Consider the following 19,276-nt stretch of genomic DNA (forward strand, 5'->3'; position numbering starts at 1 on the left):
TTTTAGTTTTTTTTGTAGTTTTTGCCTTTTTTTAAGTTTTTTTAGTTTTTTAGCTTTTTTATTAGTTTTTAGTTTTTTTTGTAGTTTTTGCCTTTTTTTAGTTTTTTTAGTTTTTTAGCTTTTTTATTTTTTTATTAGTTTTTAGTTTTTTTGTAGTTAGTTTTTTTTATACTCCCTGTGTCCCGGTGCTTTGTTGATTGCTAATCGAACATTCCTTTTGTCCTGGTCGCTTTCTCTTTGAGTGTCGTCATTTATTTTTTTCTTTTTTAGTTCTTTTAGTTTTTACCTTTTTTAGTTTTTTTTTAGTTTTTTAGATGAAAATTTTTTTTAGTTTTTTCCTTTTTTTCTTTTTAGTTTTTTATTGGTTTTTACCTTTATTTTAGCTTATTTTTCAGTTTTTTCCTTTTTTTTAGTTTTTTTTATTTTTTATTTTTTTTAGTTTTTTACCTTTTTTTAGTTTTTTTAGTTTTTTTAGTTTTTTAGCTTTTTTACTTTTTTTTATTAGTTTTTAGTTTTTTTTTGTAGTTCTTGCCTTTTTTTAGTTTTTTCAGTTTTTTTTTTAGTTTTTTATTGGTTTTTACCTTTATTTTAGCTTATTTTTCAGTTTTTTCCTTTTTTTTAGTTTTTTTTAGTTTTTAGTTTTTTTAGTTTTTTACCTTTTTTTAGTTTTTTTAGTTTTTTTAGTTTTTTAGCTTTTTTATTTTTTTTTATTAGTTTTTAGTTTTTTTTGTAGTTTTTGCCTTTTTTTTAGTTTTTTTAGTTTTTTAGCTTTTTTATTAGTTTTTAGTTTTTTTTGTAGTTTTTGCCTTTTTTTAGTTTTTTTAGTTTTTTAGCTTTTTTATTTTTTTTATTAGTTTTTAGTTTTTTTGTAGTTAGTTTTTTTAGTTTTTTACTTTTTTTTAGTTTTTTTAGTTTGTTTAGTTTTTTAGCTTTTTTATTTTTTTTATTAGTTTTTATTTTTTTTTGTAGTTTTTGCCTTTTTTTTTAGTTTTTTTACGCCTTCGTTGACGTAAATTGCACATTCTTAATCTGGCCATTTCTCTTTGAACCGCAAGCCTGGTTTTGCTTTTTGGTAACATTCTACCTTTTTCAATGTTTTTCAATTTTTCAGTGTTCATTCTAACATTGATGTTAGAAAAAAATTTTACGTACCAAGCATGCAAACACTCGACAATTTATAATAAAACTCAAAATTATAAATATCTGTTATAAGGTTTTCGAATTACTTTAATCTATTGTCAAAATATATAGAAATATTTATGCAATTACCAGTTTCTACATTTTTAGTTTCAGTTTGCTTTTCAGTTTAGTTTCATTTTTATATATATTTAAGATATAATCTAGCGTAACGGACAGACAACTTATCTTCTATATATATAAAAATAAGTTGTCTGTGGATGGATGGATGGATGTGTCAGGTGACGTCACCTGAAAAAACTGGATCAGGTGACGTCAAAACTGAAAAAACTAAAAAAAGGCAAAAACTACAAAAAAAACTAAAAACTAATAAAAAAAAAAAAGCTAAAAAACTAAAAAAACTATAAAGGTAAAAACCAATAAAAAACTAAAAAAAAAACTGAAAAAACTAAAAAAAGGCAAAAACTACAAAAAAAACTAAAAACTAATAAAAAAAGTAAAAAAGCTAAAAAACTAAAAAAACTAAAAAAACTAAAAAAAGGTAAAAAACTAAAAAAAAATAAAAAATAAAAAAAACTAAAAAAAAGGAAAAAACTGAAAAATAAGCTAAAATAAAGGTAAAAACCAATAAAAAACTAAAAAAAAGGAAAAAACTAATAAATGACGACACTCAAAGAGAAAGCGACCAGGACAAAAGGAATGTTCGATTAGCAATCAACAAAGCACCGGGACACAGGGAGTATAAATGACGACCAGGACATAAGTAAAAAAAAAAAACTATCTATATATATAAAAATAAGTTGTCTGTGGATCTGTGGATCGTGGATCAGGTGACGTCACCTGAAAAAACTGGATCAGGTGACGTCAAAACTGAAAAAACTAAAAAAAGGCAAAAACTACAAAAAAAACTAAAAACTAATAAAAAAAAATAAAAAAGCTAAAAAACTAAAAAAACTAAAAAAAGGCAAAAACTACAAAAAAAACTAAAAACTAATAAAAAAGCTAAAAAACTAAAAAAACTAAAAAAAAGGCAAAAACTACAAAAAAACTAAAAACTAATAAAAAAAATAAAAAAGCTAAAAAACTAAAAAAACTAAAAAAAGGTAAAAAACTAAAAAAACTAAAAACTAAAAAAAAACTAAAAAAGGTAAAAACTAAAAGAACTAAAAAAGAAAAAAATAAATGACGACACTCAAAGAGAAAGCGACCAGGACAAAAGGAATGTTCGATTAGCAATCAACAAAGCACCGGGACACAGGGAGTATAAATGACGACCAGGACACAAGTAAAAAAAAAATTAACAAAACTAAAAAGAAGGTAAAAACTACAAAAAAACTAAAAAGAAAAAAAACTAAAAACTAATAAAAAAACTAAAAAATCTAAAAATCTAAATAAACTAAAAAAGAAAAAAAAAGGAAAAAAATAAAGGAGAAAAACAAAACTAAAAAACGAATGTATATACAGACCGGTACACCGGGATACAAATGACGACCGGGACACAGGGAATATAAATAACGACCGGGACACAGGGACACAACTACAACGGGGACACCGGGGGAAACAGGGGGATATAAATGACGACCGGGACAAGCAATCATTAGAATCATGAGGTATAGATCTGAATACAGATTGTTTTCCCATGGACCATTATATGTTGCATGTTCAAGAGTCGGTAAACCTGACAATCTATTTATATGCAAAGACAATGGGACAGCAAAGAATGTTGTATATTCGCAAGTTTTACGTAGTTAAAACCATATATATATATATATATATATATCTATATTCACAGGTGGGACATAGGGACACAACTACAATGGCGCGTAACTATTATGGCGCGTAACGACTTACGCGCGCGGGGGGGCTTGGGGGGGGCGCGAAGCGCCCCCACCAACTAGGTGTTGGGGTGGCGCGAAGCGCCACCCCAACAGCTAGTATTAGATATATATATATATATACTACTGGCGCTTCGCACCCCCAAGCCTCCCACGCGCGTAAGTCGTTACGCGCCATATTAGTTACACGCCATTGTAGTTGTGTCCAACCTGTGAATATAGATAGATTATATATACATGTTTTTAACTACGGAAAACTTGCGAATATACAACATTCTTGGCTGTCCCATTGTCTATGTATATAAATATATAGTCAGGTTTACCGACTCTTGAACATGCAACATATAACTGTCCATTTGAAAAACAATCTGTATTCAGATCTATACCTCATTATTCTATTGATTGCCCTTGAGCTTTGTTGATGGTGATTGCTAATCGAACATTCCCTGTGTCCCCGTCGTCATTTATATATCCCCCTGTGCCCTCCGGCGTCCCCGTTGTAGTTGTGTCCCTGTGTCCCAGTCATCATTTATATTCCCTGTGTCCCAGTCGTCATTTGTTTCCCGATGTCCCAGTCTGTAATTTCTCTTTGAGTGTCGCGGTCGTCATTTATATTCCCTGTGTCCCGGTGTCCAGGTCGTCATTTGTGTCCCGATGTCCCGGTCTGTAATTTCGTCAGTCGACAAACATGACGTCAGTCGACACACAAATATGACGTCACTCGACAGACATAACACACATACATTTTATTTATATATATATAGATAGATATACAACATTCTTGGCTGTCCCATTGTCTGTGCATATAAATATATTGTCAGGTTTACCGACTCTTGAACATGCAACATATAATTGTCCATGGGAAAAACAATCTGTATTCAAATCTATACCTCATTATTCTAATGATGTGCCCTTGAGCTTTGTTGATGGTGATTGCTAATCAAACACTCCCTTTGTCCCCGTCGTCATTTATATATCCCCCTTTGCCCCCCGGCGTCCCCGTTGTTTTTAACTACGTAAAACTTGCGAATATACAACATTCTTCGCTGTCCCATTCTTTATACATATAAATAGATTGTCAGGTTTACCGACTCTTGAACATGCAACATATAATTGTCCATGGGGAAAAAAAAATCCGTATTCAGATCTTTACCGCATTTTTGAAATGATTGCCCTTGAGCTTTGTTGATGGTCATTGCTAATCGAATATTCCCTGTGTCCCCGTCGTCATTTATATATCCCCCCTGCGCCCTTCCGGCGTCCCGGTTGTAGTTGTGTCCCTGTGTCCCGGTCGTCATTTATATTCCCTGCGTCCCGGTCGTCATTTGTATCCCCTGTCTCGGTCTGTAATTTCTCTTTGAAAGTCCCGGTCGTCACTTATATTCCCTGTGTCCCGGTCGTCATTTGTGTCCCGGTCTGTAATTTCTCTTTGAGTGCCCCGGTCGTCATTTATATTTCTTGTGTCCCTGTCTGTAACGTCATAAAGTCTTCAATAGCTCTGGTTGTGCAGCCAGTTGAGGAAGTTTAACTTTTCCTGAGGCGCTACACATTCCCATTGTTTCACCATTAAATTTCAAGGCCTTGCAATAGGGACAAATTTTAGACATAGTCCCGATTTGAACACATCTACTCAAGCTAAAATCATCGACTGGGCTGTACCTGAATACCAGGCGATAATTTTGACGTTGCTCTTGTGATTCCTCGGCACGTTTTCTTTGGCATTATCTCTCTGAGCCGCAAGCCTGTATTCACATTGTTCTTGTGGTTCCTCGGCATGATTTTTTTGGGTAATTTCTCTTTGAGCCTCAAGCCTGTTTTCACGTTGTTCTTGTGATTCCTCGGCATGATTTTTTTTTGGTAATTTCTCTTTGAGATGGAAGCCTGTTTTCACGTTTTTCTTGTGATTCCTCGGCATGCTTTCTTTTCTTACTGTCTCTTTTAGCCGCAAGCCTTTTGGCATTAACTCTTTGAGCCACTTCCTCGACGGTTTCTTCTGCTGTAGGATTTATACTAAAATTTCTCTTTGAATAAACTCTTTGAGCAGCTTTCTCGGCTGTTTCTTCTGCCATTGTAGGATTTATACTAAAATTTCTCTTTGAATTGCTCCCTTAGATACTTATAATGACGTCATCTACAAAGCCTTAAATACTTATATTGACGTCATATGCGTACAAACAAACAAACAAACAACTTATCTATCTATATATATATATAAAAACTAGCTATTGGGGTGAGCCTTCCCGCCACCCCAACACCTAGTTGGTGGGGGCGCTTTGCGCCCCCCCCCCCCCCAAGCCCCCCGCGCGCGTAAGTCGTTACGCGCCATATTAGCTACGCGCCATTGTAGTTGTGTCCCTGTGTCCCTGTGTCCCTTGTGTCCCTGTGAATATAGATATATTTTTAACTATGTAAAACTGGCGATTATACAACATTCTTGGCTGTCCCATTGTCTGTGCATATAAATAGATTGTCAGGTTTACCGACTCTTGAACATGCAACATATAATTGTCCATGGGAAAAACAATCTGTATTCAGATCTATACCTCATTATTCTAATGATTGCCCTTGAGCTTTGTTGATGGTGATTGCTAATCGAACATTCCCTTTGTCCCCGTCGTCATTTATATATCCCCCTTTGCCCCCCGGCGTCCCCGTTGTTGTTGTTTCCCTGTGTCCTGGTTGTCATTTGTGTCCCAGTGTCCCAGTCTGTAATTTCTCTTTGAGTGTCGCGGTCATCATTTATATTCCCTGTGTCCTGGTGTCCCGGTTGTCATTTTTGCCCCCGTCGTCATTTGTGTTCCGGTGTCCCGGTCTGTAATTTCTCTTTGAGTGTCCTGGTTGTCATTTATATTCCCTGTGTCCCGGTCGTCATTTGTGTCCCGGTGCTTTATTGATGGTGATTGCTAATCGAACATTCCTTGTGTCCCGGTCGCTTTCTCTTTGAGTGTCCCGGTCGTCATTTATATTCCCTATGTCCCGGTGTCCCGGTCGTCATTTGTGTCCCGATATCCCGGTCTGTAATTTCGTCAGTCGACAAACATGACGTCAGTCGACACACAAACATGACGTCACTCGACACACAAACATGACGTCACTCAACACACAAACACACAGACAACTTATTTTTACATATATACTAGCTGTTGGGGTGGCGCTTCGCGCCACCCCAACACCTAGTTGGTGGGGGCTTTTCGCGCCCCCCAAGCCCCCCCGCGCGCGTAAGTCGTTACGCGCCATATTAGTTACGCGCCATTGTAGTTGTGTCCCTATGTCCCACCTGTGAATATAGATAGATATATATATATATATATATGTTTTTAACTACGTAAAACTTGCGAATATACAACATTCTTTGCTGTCCCATTGTCAGTGCATATAAATAGATTGTTAGGTTTCCGTATTCAGATCTATACCTCATGATTGTAAGGATTGCCCTTGATCTTTGTTGATGGTGATTGCTAATCGACCATTCCCTGTGTCGCTGTCGTCATTTATTAATCCCCCTGTGCCCCCGGCTTCCCCTTTGTAGTTGTGTCCCTGTGTCCCGGTCGTCATTTGTGTCCCAGTGTCCCAGTCTGTGATTTCTCTTTAAGTGTCCCGGGCGTCATTTATAATCCTTGTGTCCCGGTGTCCCGGTCGTCATTTATATCCCCCTGTGCCCCCGGCGTCCCCGTTGTAGTTGTGTCCCTGTGTCCCGGTCGTCATTTATATTCCCTGTGTCTCGGTCGTCATTTGTATCCCGGTGTTCCGGTCTGTATATACATTCGTTTTTTTAGTTTTGTTTTTCTCCTTTATTTTTCATTTTTTTCCTTTTTTATTTTTTTTCTTTTTTAGTTTTTTTGATTCCTCGGCACGCCTTCTTTTTTCACTTTCTCTTTTAGCAGCAAGTCTGCTTTCGCGTTGCTCTGGTAGTTCCTCGGCACGCTTTCTTTTCTGACTTTCTCTATCAGCAGCAAGTTTTTTGGCATAGACTCTTTGAGCATCTTCATCAGTCATTGTAAACTTAAACATTAATAGAATTCTACGCGAACATATGTCTTATATAACTTGAATGACGTCACCTTCAAAGCAAAAATGATGGCAACTAATTTCATGACGTCAGCCGAAACATGACGTCACCTGATCCACAGATCCACAGATCCACACACAGACAACTTATTTTTATATATATAGATAGATAGATATACTAGCTGTTGGTGTGGCACTTCGCGCCACACCAACACCTAGTTGGTGGGGGCGCTTCGCCCCCCCCCCCCCAAGCCCCCCCGCGCGCGTAGGTCGGTACGCGCCATTGTAGTTGTGTCCCTGTGTCCCACCTGTGAATATAGATACATATATATATACTAGCTGTTGGGGTGGCGCTTCGCGCCACCCCAACACCTAGTTGGTGGGGGCGCTTCGCGCCCCCCCCCCAAGCCCCCCCGCGCGCGTAAGTCGTTACGCGCCATAATAGTTACGCGCCATTGTAGTTGTGTCCCTATGTCCCACCTGTGAATATAGATATATATATATATATGGTTTTAACTACGTAAAACTTGCGAATATACAACATTCTTTGCTGTCCCATTGTCTTTGCATATAAATAGATTGTCAGGTTATCCCCCTGTTTCCCCCGGTGTCCCCGTTGTAGTTGTGTCCCTGTGTCCCGGTCGTCATTTATATTCCCTGTGTCCCGGGTCCCGGTCATCATTTGTATCCCGGTGTCCCGGTCTGTATATACATTCGTTTTTTAGTTTTGTTTTTCTCCTTTATTTTTTTCCTTTTTTTTTCTTTTTTAGCTTATTTAGATTTTTAGATTTTTTAGTTTTTTTTATTAGTTTTTAGTTTTTATTTCTTTTTAGTTTTTTTGTCCCGGTCGTCATTTATATCCCCCTGTTTCCCCCGGTGTCCCCGTTGTAGTTGTGTCCCTGTGTCCCGGTCGTTATTTATATTCCCTGTGTCCCGGTCGTCATTTGTATCCCGGTGTACCGGTCTGTATATACATTCGTTTTTTAGTTTTGTTTTTCTCCTTTATTTTTTTCCTTTTTTTTTCTTTTTTAGTTTATTTAGATTTTTAGATTTTTTAGTTTTTTTATTAGTTTTTAGTTTTTTTTTCTTTTTAGTTTTTTTGTAGTTTTTACCTTCTTTTTAGTTTTGTTAATTTTTTTTTTTACTTGTGTCCTGGTCGTCATTTATACTCCCTGTGTCCCGGTGCTTTGTTGATTGCTAATCGAACATTCCTTTTGTCCTGGTCGCTTTCTCTTTGAGTGTCGTCATTTATTTTTTTCTTTTTTAGTTCTTTTAGTTTTTACCTTTTTTAGTTTTTTTTTAGTTTTTAGTTTTTTTAGTTTTTTACCTTTTTTTAGTTTTTTTAGTTTTTTAGCTTTTTTATTTTTTTTATTAGTTTTTAGTTTTTTTGTAGTTTTTGCCTTTTTTTTTAGTTTTTTGTCCTGGTCGCTTTCTCTTTGAGTGTCGTCATTTATTAGTTTTTTCCTTTTTTTTTTTAGTTTTTTATTGGTTTTTACCTTTATTTTAGCTTATTTTTCAGTTTTTTCCTTTTTTTTAGTTTTTTTTTATTTTTTATTTTTTTTAGTTTTTTACCTTTTTTTAGTTTTTTTAGTTTTTTTAGTTTTTTAGCTTTTTTACTTTTTTTATTAGTTTTTAGTTTTTTTTTGTAGTTTTTGCCTTTTTTTAGTTTTTTCAGTTTTTTTTTTAGTTTTTTATTGGTTTTTACCTTTATAGTTTTTTTAGTTTTTTAGCTTTTTTATTTTTTTTATTAGTTTTTAGTTTTTTTTGTAGTTTTTGCCTTTTTTTAGTTTTTTCAGTTTTGACGTCACCTAATCCAGTTTTTTCAGGTGACGTCACCTGACACATCCATCCACACATCCATCCATCCATCCATCCACAGACAACTTATTTTTATATATATAGATATATATATATATATATATATATATATATATATATATATATATATATATATATATATATATATATATTATTTAAACTACGTAAAACTTGCGAATATACAATATTCTTCGCTGTCCCATTGTCCTTGCATATAAATTGATTGTCAGGTTTACCGACACTTGAACATGCAAAATATAATTGTCCATGGGAAAACAATCCGTATTCAGATTTATACCGCATTTTCTAATGATTGCCCTCGGGCTTTGTTAATGGTAATTGCTAATCGAATATTCCCTGTGTCCCCGTCGTCATTTATATATCCCCCATGTGCCCTTCCGGCGTCTCCGTTGTTGTTGTGTCCCTGTGTTCCGTTTGTCATTTATATTCCCTCTGTCATGGTCGTCATTTTTGTCCCGGTGTCTCGGTCTGTAATTTCTCTTTGAGTGTCCCGGTCGTCATTTATATTCCCTGTGTCTCGCTTGTCATTTGTGTCCCGGGGTCCCGGTCTGTAATTTCTCTTTGAGTGTCCCGGTCGTCGTTTATATTCCTTGTGTCTCGGTCTGTAACATACGACAATAGATCAATTGTGTTGTAACTTTGTTCACGAAAACAGTAAAAACTTTAGCGTAAAGAGCAGGGCGTTGAAGAAGGAGCAGCCCCTTTTATATACGGGATAATTTCTGTTCGTTTTAAGTTTTAATGTCGCTCCTTACTTTCAGTTAAAAAAACCTGTTTTTTATTTTATTTCTGAACGTTTTTTAGTTAATCCATGTTTTGATTTCGGCTCTCTGCAGATGAATAATTAAAGCGAAATTTGCATATTTATTTATTTGGCTAAATGGCTTTCTCATAGTTTTGATCGAGTGATTTTGCGAAAAAAGGAGGGGAAGGAGGCCCAGTTGCTCACCAATTTTTTGGGTACTTAAAAAGGCAACTAGAACTTTTAGTTTTTACGAACGTTTTCATTAGTAAAAGATATACGTAACTTACGAGTTAGCTTACGTAACAAACTTCTATGTTCGTACGTTTTTATTACGTATATGAGAAGGTTCGCCCACTCGTCAATACCTCGTCGATAACTCTTTGCATTAAAGCTTAAATTTTGTCCCCTGAATCACAAAGGCCGTTCACAAAGGCCAGTTGAAATTACTAAAAATCCTTTAGCGTAAAGAGTGAGGTATTAGGAGGAGGTGAACCCCTTATATGTGTAATATTTTCTGTTCGTTTTAAGTTTTAATGCTACTCCATACTTCTAGTTGAAAAAAAAAACTTTTTCATGTTTATTTTCTCATTGGTTTTTTAAATAATGCTAGAAAATGCTGCGCTCCCTTTATGGATATCTTCTTCCCCCATGACAAATTCCTCCATGGAAGATTTCTCCCATATAGACCCCTCTTCTCAACCCCCCTCCCCCCTCCCAACCAAAAATTTCCCTGAAAACGTCTCTACATTTCCCAATAACCATTAATATATGCAAACACTGGTCAAAATCTGCAGCTTCCAGCCCCTCCCACGGGGACTGTGGGGGAGTAAGTCGTCCCCAAAGACATAGTTATAAGGTTTTTCGACTATGTTGAATAAAATGGCTATCTCAGAATTTTGAACCGACTACTTTGGGAAAAAAATGAGCGTGGGAGGGGGCCTAGGTGTCCTCCGATTTTTTCGGTCGCTTAAAAAGGGCACTAGAACTTTTCATTTCCGTTCGAATGAGCCCTCTAGCAAAATTCTAGGACCATTGGGTCGATACGATCACCCCTGGGAAAAAGAAAAAAAAGACTAATAAACACGCATCCGTGATTTGTCTTCTGGCGAAAAATACAAATTCCACATTTTTGTAGATAGGATCTTGGAACTTGTACAATAGGGTTCTCTGATACGCTGAATCTGGTGGTGTGATTTTCATTAAGATTCTATGACTTTTATGGGGTGTTTCACCCTATTTTCCAAAATAGGGCATTTTCTAAAATAACACAAATTTTCTCAGGCTCGTAACTTTTGATGGGTGTCAAAATTCAGTTTTTTAGAGTTTTGGTTACTATTGAGCCGGGTCGCTCCTTACTACAGTTCGTTACCACGAACTGCTTGATCCCATTCTACACATGTAGAAATAGAAGCAGTACGATTAGGTGAAGGCATTCCCAAATGCTTGAGAAGTTTGTTTGCAATAGATAAGCACAAATCTTCAATCATAACTAACTAAAGTGCAATTATTAATTTTTGTTGTAAAGTCCAAGGTCATATCTGACCTTTCTAGCCTTATTCGGTGGAGTATATTCTTGGCTATTTGCGATTTGTATTTCTCCCATAACTCTGTAGGAGACGAAGGAGAGCACATTTTGCCGGAAGACACGGGCCGTAATGTCATGTCTATGAACCGGCGATTGTCCAGGATATAAAAGCTGTTGTATCTAATCCCAAGATGGATTATGTATAAATGTAATAAATGACGAACCATTAATCTATAGGCATACTATGTCATTGCGCTGCATTTCTTATCCATTTCTTTGTTAGTGGCTGGATTTATCAATTTAATATTAAAGTTATAGCCGTCGGCTCCATCCCAAAAAATGATAGGATATTGTAGGGCTTCGTAGCATCGATGAGTTTAATAAAAACTTCTGTTTGAAACACCTTCTTATATACTTATAATGACGTCATATACAAAGCCTTTGACGTCATATACAAATCACCGACCATAACGATTGCCACTTCGTTGATAGTTGCGTATCAGTAGGCATCAATTCGATTGCTGTTTTGAACAGAAGCACTAAATTATTATTTATGTGGAAAAGATGTTGCAACTGGGAAACGATAGTCCTTTCAACGTTGTTTCTTTTTTATCATCGGTATCACTTTCAAGTTGTTTGGTTTGTTTTACCTTGACTTGTCTTTCGTCACTATGAAATACATATCGCCGAACCTTTGTTTTTTTTAACTAAAATCTTGTAGGCATTGAAGACCTTATCCAAGTCAAAATCCCAAAACCAATCGTCTTCGCTATCTTTTCAGTTTTGATACGTTTTGACTCTCGCTGTCCAGGTTGTTTCAGCTTGCTCTTGTGATTCCTCGGCACGCTTTCTTTTGGTGATTTCTCTTTCAGACGCAAGCCTGTTTTCACGCTGTTGTTGTGATTCCTCGGCACGCTTTCTTTTCTTACTTTCACTATTAGCCGCAAGCCTTTGGGCATCAGCTCTTTGAGCAGCTTCCTCGGCTGTTTCTTCTTAATGACGTCATATGCAGTTGACAAACATGATGTCAGTCGACAAACAAACATGACGTCAGTCAACAGTCGACAATACGCTGAGGCTGTTTTTGCTGATATTAGTAAAGCCTTTGACAACTTCGATCATCAGACAGTTATTGATAATGCAAGGGCTTTAGGTGTAAGAGATTTTGTTTTACGTATGGTAGCTGGTTTTTTATCTGGTCGTGAGCAATGTCTAGTCCTCCCTAACGGAGATTCATCAGGTTTTACCTCGATTTCCTGTGGAGCACCCCAAGAGACTAAATCGGGTCCTTTAGCATTCTTAATTGTTTTTAATAAAGTTTTACCAAACTTTGACAACACCTTTAAATTTGCGGATGATTTGACATTACTTAACCTTTGTCAAACCTCAAACACTTTAGGCGTTAAACTTGACTCACTCATTAACAACTTAAAGAATGATCTTGATAATGTTAAACTCAATCTGAGCATACCGAAAAACAGTTTAATGTTATTCTCCTTTTTTTTAAAATATACCCCCAATCAATAATTACCTTTGCATTCCAAATTTAAACATGGTTAAGCTGCTTGGTGTGCACTTGGACAATGACCTTAAATGGAAATCTCACTCTTTTCACTTGTTTAAAACAGGTGGTTTTCTCCTTAGATCTTTCTCCCTTCTCAAACAGTTCTGCATATCAATCCAGAACCTTAACACAATTTATTGTTCTTATATAAGACCTTGTCTTGAATATGCTTGCCCTGTCTGGAACCCTGGGCTTACCAAATCCCAATGTTCTAAAATTGAAAGCTTTCAAAAAAGAGCTATAAAAATTATACTGGAGACATCCTATACTACTTATGATGAAGGTTTGGCTAGACTTGAACTCACTACATTGGAATCACGATGTCACTTCCTTACCATGAACTTTGGGCACAAGTTCCTAAGTTCTGACTATCATCGACGTCTTCTTCCTTCAAAGAAAACCCCCTAATCCTTCCCAATACAAGACTTAATGCTCGTAGAGCTCCAAATACCCAACTTGACTTGTGTCCCCAAATGTTGACAATGAGGGACAAAAACTCTTTCGTTCCCTATTTTGTTTCGTATTTTAATAATTGATTTAACTTTGTAACTCTGTTTATCCCTTAACATTTATTTTATCATTGTAATTTGGCATGAATCTTGGCAAATAGCTTGCGTGCTATTTTAGCCAATAAATCATATTCTATTCTATTCTAATATGAGATCATGTATTAAATGAAAACTCTCTTACATATATATTGACGTATTGTAACAGATAACAGACTTAGTGATACTTTCTCTTTAAGTATATATAGATGATGTCATATTGTAACAGGTAGGTAACAGACAATTCATTTTTTGGTATAGATGTCTTTGTATGAAAAATTTCAGAAAGAGTTGTTCCTCATAGTAAATGATAACTTTTCTAGTAAAGATTCGGGTTGAAGCGGTAGCTAGTCTGGGCTGCAACGGTAGCTAGCAACCTAGTATGAGATGATCATATTCAGTACTCAGTTATATTAAAGAACGAACTGTAGTCAATAGTAATTAAAGTATTTAGATAAATAATTAAATGCATGCTAAAACAACACACGCTTATCCAGGTAGCAGTGGTAGCTAGCAACCTAGTAAGAGACGATTATGCCCCATAGTAAAAAATAAAATAGTTGATAACTCCTAAAACTAGAATCATGTAAAAAAAAAAAAACGAAGTACGCTATTAGAACCGCCTTGTCTGAAATCCCTATACAGGAAACTCATCGTCCCTTGAATTGAACAACAGGGGCAATATATTGGCTTAAAAATCAAGAAAGGTGGCTGAAACCGTGATATTCTTGATACATCTTTCTTTTCTGCAGCTAGCTAGGCACGGGAACATCGTAGTGAGTTGTTTAATGACCCTTTTTTAATGGAAATTCCTACATCTAGTACTTTAGTAAATAAAACAAAATAGTTTTTGAAATATAATAATTTTTTTATTATAACAAAGAACGAAAACTAGCCTATGAGTACGTAAAGGAATAAAAATTGGGACATTAGGGTTAAAGATGGAAGATATACTTGAAACCTAATAAAGAACAAACTATGGCATATAGTAACTTGAAACTAATATAAAACAAGTATCCTCTGAAAAGCTTTACAGTAAACAACGAACCTTGCCCATGGTAACTCCAGTCTTCACATTTGCTGCTATAGTTACAGTAACGACCAAACTCATAGCAATTAACGAGAGGTGCACTGAAACATCATCAAGGGCTGTTTAATGGCTATCTTATTTCAGTTGAGATTTTAAATTCCTATTTTAGTTTTCAGTTCAGAATTGTCTATGTTGAAATAAAGGACGAAATTTAACGTATACAAACTGAAAGGTGTGTGGAGTGGTTATAGTATCATGGTTGCAGCTGTAAGCGTAGTCTAAGTTTATTCTAAAGAAAAACCTCTAACCCGTGATTATAACGGCATTGTTATTATAACGTTATCAAGCCTGTACACGAAAATGCAGTTTTTTCAAAATTGATTCTATTTTAAAAACCCTATTTTATTTGTAACTAGCTGTTGGTGTGGCGATTCGTGCCACACTAACACCTAGTTGGTCGGGGCGCTTTATATATATTATTTATATATATATATATATATATATATATATATATATATATATATATATATATATATATATATATATATATATATATATATATATATATATATATATATATATATATATATATATATATATATATATATATGTTTTTAACTACGTAAAACTTGCGAATATACAACATTCTTCGCTGTCTTATTGTCTGTGCATATAAATAGATTGTCAGGTTTACCGACTTTTGAACATGCAACATATATGGGAAAACAGTCCGTATTTGGATCTATACCGCATTTTTCTAATGATTGCCCTTGAGCTTTGTTGATGGTGATTGTTAATCGAATATTCCCTGTGTCCCTGTCGTCATTTATATATCCCCCCCTGTGCCCTTTCGGCGTCCCCGTTGTAGTTGTGTCCCGGTCGTCATTTATATTCCCTGCGTCCCGGTCGTCATTTGTGTCCCGGTGTCCCGGTCTGTAATTTCTCTTTGAGTGTCCCAGTCGTCATTTATATTCTTTGTGTCCCGGTGTCCCGGTCTGCAACGTCATAAAATCTTCAATGGCTCTGGTTTTGCAGCCAGTTGAGGAACTTTAACTTTTCCTGAGGCGCAACACATTCCCATTGTTTCACCATTAAATTTCAAGGCCTTGCAATAAGGACAAATTTTAGACATAGTCCCGATTTGAACACATCTACTCAAGCTATAATCATCGACTGGGATGTACCTGAATGCCAGGCGATAATTTTGACATTGCTCTTGTGATTCCTCGGCACGCTTTCTTTTGGCATTATCTCTTTGAGCCGCAAGCCTGTTTTCACGTTGTTCTTGTGATTCCTCGGCACGCTTTCTTTTGGCATTATCTCTTTGAGCCGCAAGCCTGTTTTCACCTTGTTCTTGTGATTCCTCGGCATGATTTTTTCGGTAATTTCTCTTTGAACCTCAAGCCTGATTTCATGTTGTTCTTGTGATTCCTCGGCACGCTTTCTTTTGGTATTATCTCTTTGAGCCGCGAGAAAATTACTGTCTCTTAGCATGAACAGCAAAAAAATATTGACTTGAAAAACAAAAAAGTAACTGCAACCACGATATTTTGAATATACGCATCAAAAGCGAGCTGTTAAATGGGTCATTTTAAAGAAATTTGTTGGGGTTAAAAACCTTTTGTAATCTTAAAAAATAATTCTGGAAATATAATTATATTTAATGAAATGAGATAACAACCATATAAGAGACGATCACGTCCTTTAATAAAAACTACAATCACCCATGACTCCTAAAACGAGAGTCAGTTCAAAAAAAAAAGAATTACACTATTAGAAACGCCATGTTATAAACACTTATATAGGAAAGTTATCGTCTCTTGGCTTAAGCAACAAGGAGAATATATTTTTTTGAGAATATAAAAAAAGCGGCTACAACCACAATATTCTGCGTATGCGGCATCTTTTTTCTTTCTTTATCCTCAGATACCTTGGCGCTAGGACATCGTAGAGAGCTGTTTAATGGCTTATTTTAAACGAAATTGATGTGGTTAAAAATCTTTTGTAACTAAAAAAATAACTATTTTAAATATAATCATTTTAGCGAAAAATGCATTTTCTATAACACATGTTTCATGTTATCAACATCAGGAATTTGTTACATCTATGTGCTAATGTGTCTAACAAAAAAGTGTTTAAATTTAAACCAATATTTTTCTTATGAACTTTTACCATATTAATAAACCTATAGACATATTTACGTAAAATGCAATAATTCGGGAGGGGGGGAGCTGATAAAAAAATCTGATTTGTCAACTGAAACCAGAATAATTCCTTAAAATTTTATATAAAATTATTTTATTTAACTGCAAACTCCAAAAACATTTATGGTGTCTGAGCAATAATTTTTGTTTTTTAAGTCAAACCAGAAAAATACCTAAAAATTAAAAAAATTATTTTTGTTTTACTGTTGGCCTAAGTGTATCGTTACGTCATTTTATAGGGCGAAAATACATTGAAGCATGAAATATACGGAAAAATTCTTGAACGATCTAGAAATTATGTTTAACGAATTTCGACTTCCCGAAGACGAAGACATGGAAAATTATGTAAAGGATGCTATTAAAATTTTGAAAGAGGAAGACAATATTGTATTTATAAATGCAACTAATGTGACGTTATTCGGTGATATTCATGGGCAGTATGAATATCAAAGGATAATGTATAGAAAGGAGTTTGAACAAGGGAATTCTACCTCAAAAGATCACGTCATGGTACAGCTGGGAGACTGTTTAGACAGAGGACCTCAAAATCTTGAATCGTTTGTGTATACATTGGCATGGAAGCTTGTCTATCCTAAAAACTTCTATTTTATCCGTGGTAATCACGAATCCCTTTCAATGACCCGAAAATATGGTGCAGAAAAGGAAATAACTATGAAATACTCAACAGTGATGTATAATCGCTTAATGGAATGTTGTAAGTATATACCAATTGCTGCTGTTGTAAACAGTAAATACTGGTGTGTGCATGGCGGTATTCCCTACTTTCAGAAAGATGATCCTCCCAAAATTGAGACCCTGAATGAGGACCGCAAGCTTCGTTTCTCTGAACCAAGATTCATGCCAATAGAAATGCAGAACATTTTATGGTCAGATCCTGTTTCTAATTTTGATGAAAAACCTGACAGATGTTTTCAAAGCAGCAATAGAGGAAGCAATATTTATGATTTCACATCATTAGGGACTAGAAAATTTTTGGAAAAAAATAGACTAAAAGAGATAATCCGTGGCCATGAATACTATGATAAAGGCTACAAAGTGTTCAAAAACCATGAAAATGCTACTGTTGTAAGAAGTATATTTTCTTCTCCGAACTATTGTAACAAGCAAAATAATCCCGGGACTGTAATGCAGATTCGTGGGAATCACAAACAAATTAGCACGTATTCTCCCACTACTTCCGGAGTCGAACTCCCTCCTAGCACCTCGCTATGGGAATTCATTTTACCTCCGGCAATGAAACTATACCTCGAATTTGGCGTAAGAGTTCTAGAATATCGCCACCGCCTTCCCGAGTTATTTAAAACTCTTGATAAAGATGGCAATGGTAAATTGGACGCAAATGAAATATTACAGGGACTGAACTTGAAGAGTGATAAAACTGTTATGAGGATGATCAAGGTTCATGATACAGACGGTGATGGTGTAATAAGTTTAGAGGAACTTAAAAACATGTGCATCAATTTTTCCAGAGACAGAGAATCAATCTTATTTATGTTTTTCGATGATGATTTGGACAAAAGGATCTCAGTTAAAGACCTCGTTAAGAGCGTCAAACGGATCAATTCATCAGTGAAGCTACCAAAATATTGGTTTGACAAAGGAGTTTTGGAAGTCCTTGCCTTTCAATCAATACATTTATTAACTAACAAAAACTTCGTTAGTTATGAAGATTTTGATAAAGTGTTTTCAATTTTAGGGTATAAAAAAGATTGATTTGTGTACCTAAGTCAAATGTCACAACTACGGTAGTAAAGTTAATTAACTACATCTTTATATAGTGAGGTGAGGGAGAGTTGCATGTATATAGGAGTAGTGTTAGTAACATAGATATGGATTGCACACCTTATTGGGGATTTAAAGCTAGCCTATACCACGGATTGCACACCTTATTTGGGCACTAAGAATACCCTATACAACAAATGGAAAATCTTATTTGGGCACTACAGATTGCCTGTACTAAACTAGACTATTGACCTACATACATGACCAGCTTCCCAGACAGGTATTCGACGCTATTAAGTGAATGACATATAATTTTCTGTCAGGACATTATTAAAAAATATTCGATCTTCACTGAATAAAATGACTATCTGTCTTGGCCCTTTCGACAATTAGCCAAGTCTTGATGCCTTCAATTATTCGATTTTAATTCAAAACCAACGGGTAAGCCAAAATGCAAAATGGGTTTTACCCAATGGGTAAAACCCCTGTTAAGTAAACTTAAATGAACCTAACTTGAATGAAGTATTTTGAAAAAAATTGACGTTTGTTTGTTTGTCTGTATTTGTTTCTGAGTCTGTGTGTTTCTATGTGTTTTTGTCGTTCTCACTCTCTATGCCTGTTGGTCTGGGTGGGAATTTGCTTGTCCCAGTGTGAGCTCGCTAGTAGTATATATGTCTCTTCAAACTCCTTGTCTTACATCTCCGACTTTTTAATAAACATCCTAAACATTCGAGTCGTTAGCGTACCCTAAAAATAATAGAAGAATAACAATGTAATGAATAAAATATCTTTATTGAAATAACGACATGTAGAATTTCATCATAAAAACTAAAATGAGAGCTTTGAATCCATTCCATAAAATACTTCATTGTATTTTCTCTTAACATAGCACTTATTCAAAATTCTAAGTCCAAAAATTCTAAGTTTAAATAATTTTGAGTTAAAAAAACTTCCAAGTTCCAAAAAATTCTCAGTCCAACAAAATTTTAATTAAAAAGATTTTATTCTCATAATTGTCATGACTTGAATATTAAGTATTATGATAATTGGTCACTTCTTTTATTCAGTGATGGTCAAATATTGGCTGATCACGTCCTGAAA

The 19,276-nt window shown here is 35.2% G+C and overlaps 1 protein-coding gene across 1 annotated transcript; it reads left to right on the top strand.

Moving 5' to 3' along the window:
* Window positions 1-16,690: 16,690 nt before the first annotated feature.
* Window positions 16,691-18,166, top strand: LOC136034929 (serine/threonine-protein phosphatase PP1-like). The gene has a single exon (XM_065716455.1). The coding sequence runs from the start codon at window positions 16,691-16,693 to the stop codon at window positions 18,164-18,166; it is 1,476 nt and encodes a 491-aa protein (XP_065572527.1).
* Window positions 18,167-19,276: the final 1,110 nt, after the last annotated feature.

The sequence above is a fragment of the Artemia franciscana genome, chromosome 2 (genome assembly GCF_032884065.1).
Source record: "Artemia franciscana chromosome 2, ASM3288406v1, whole genome shotgun sequence".
Lineage (NCBI taxonomy): Eukaryota > Metazoa > Arthropoda > Branchiopoda > Anostraca > Artemiidae > Artemia > Artemia franciscana.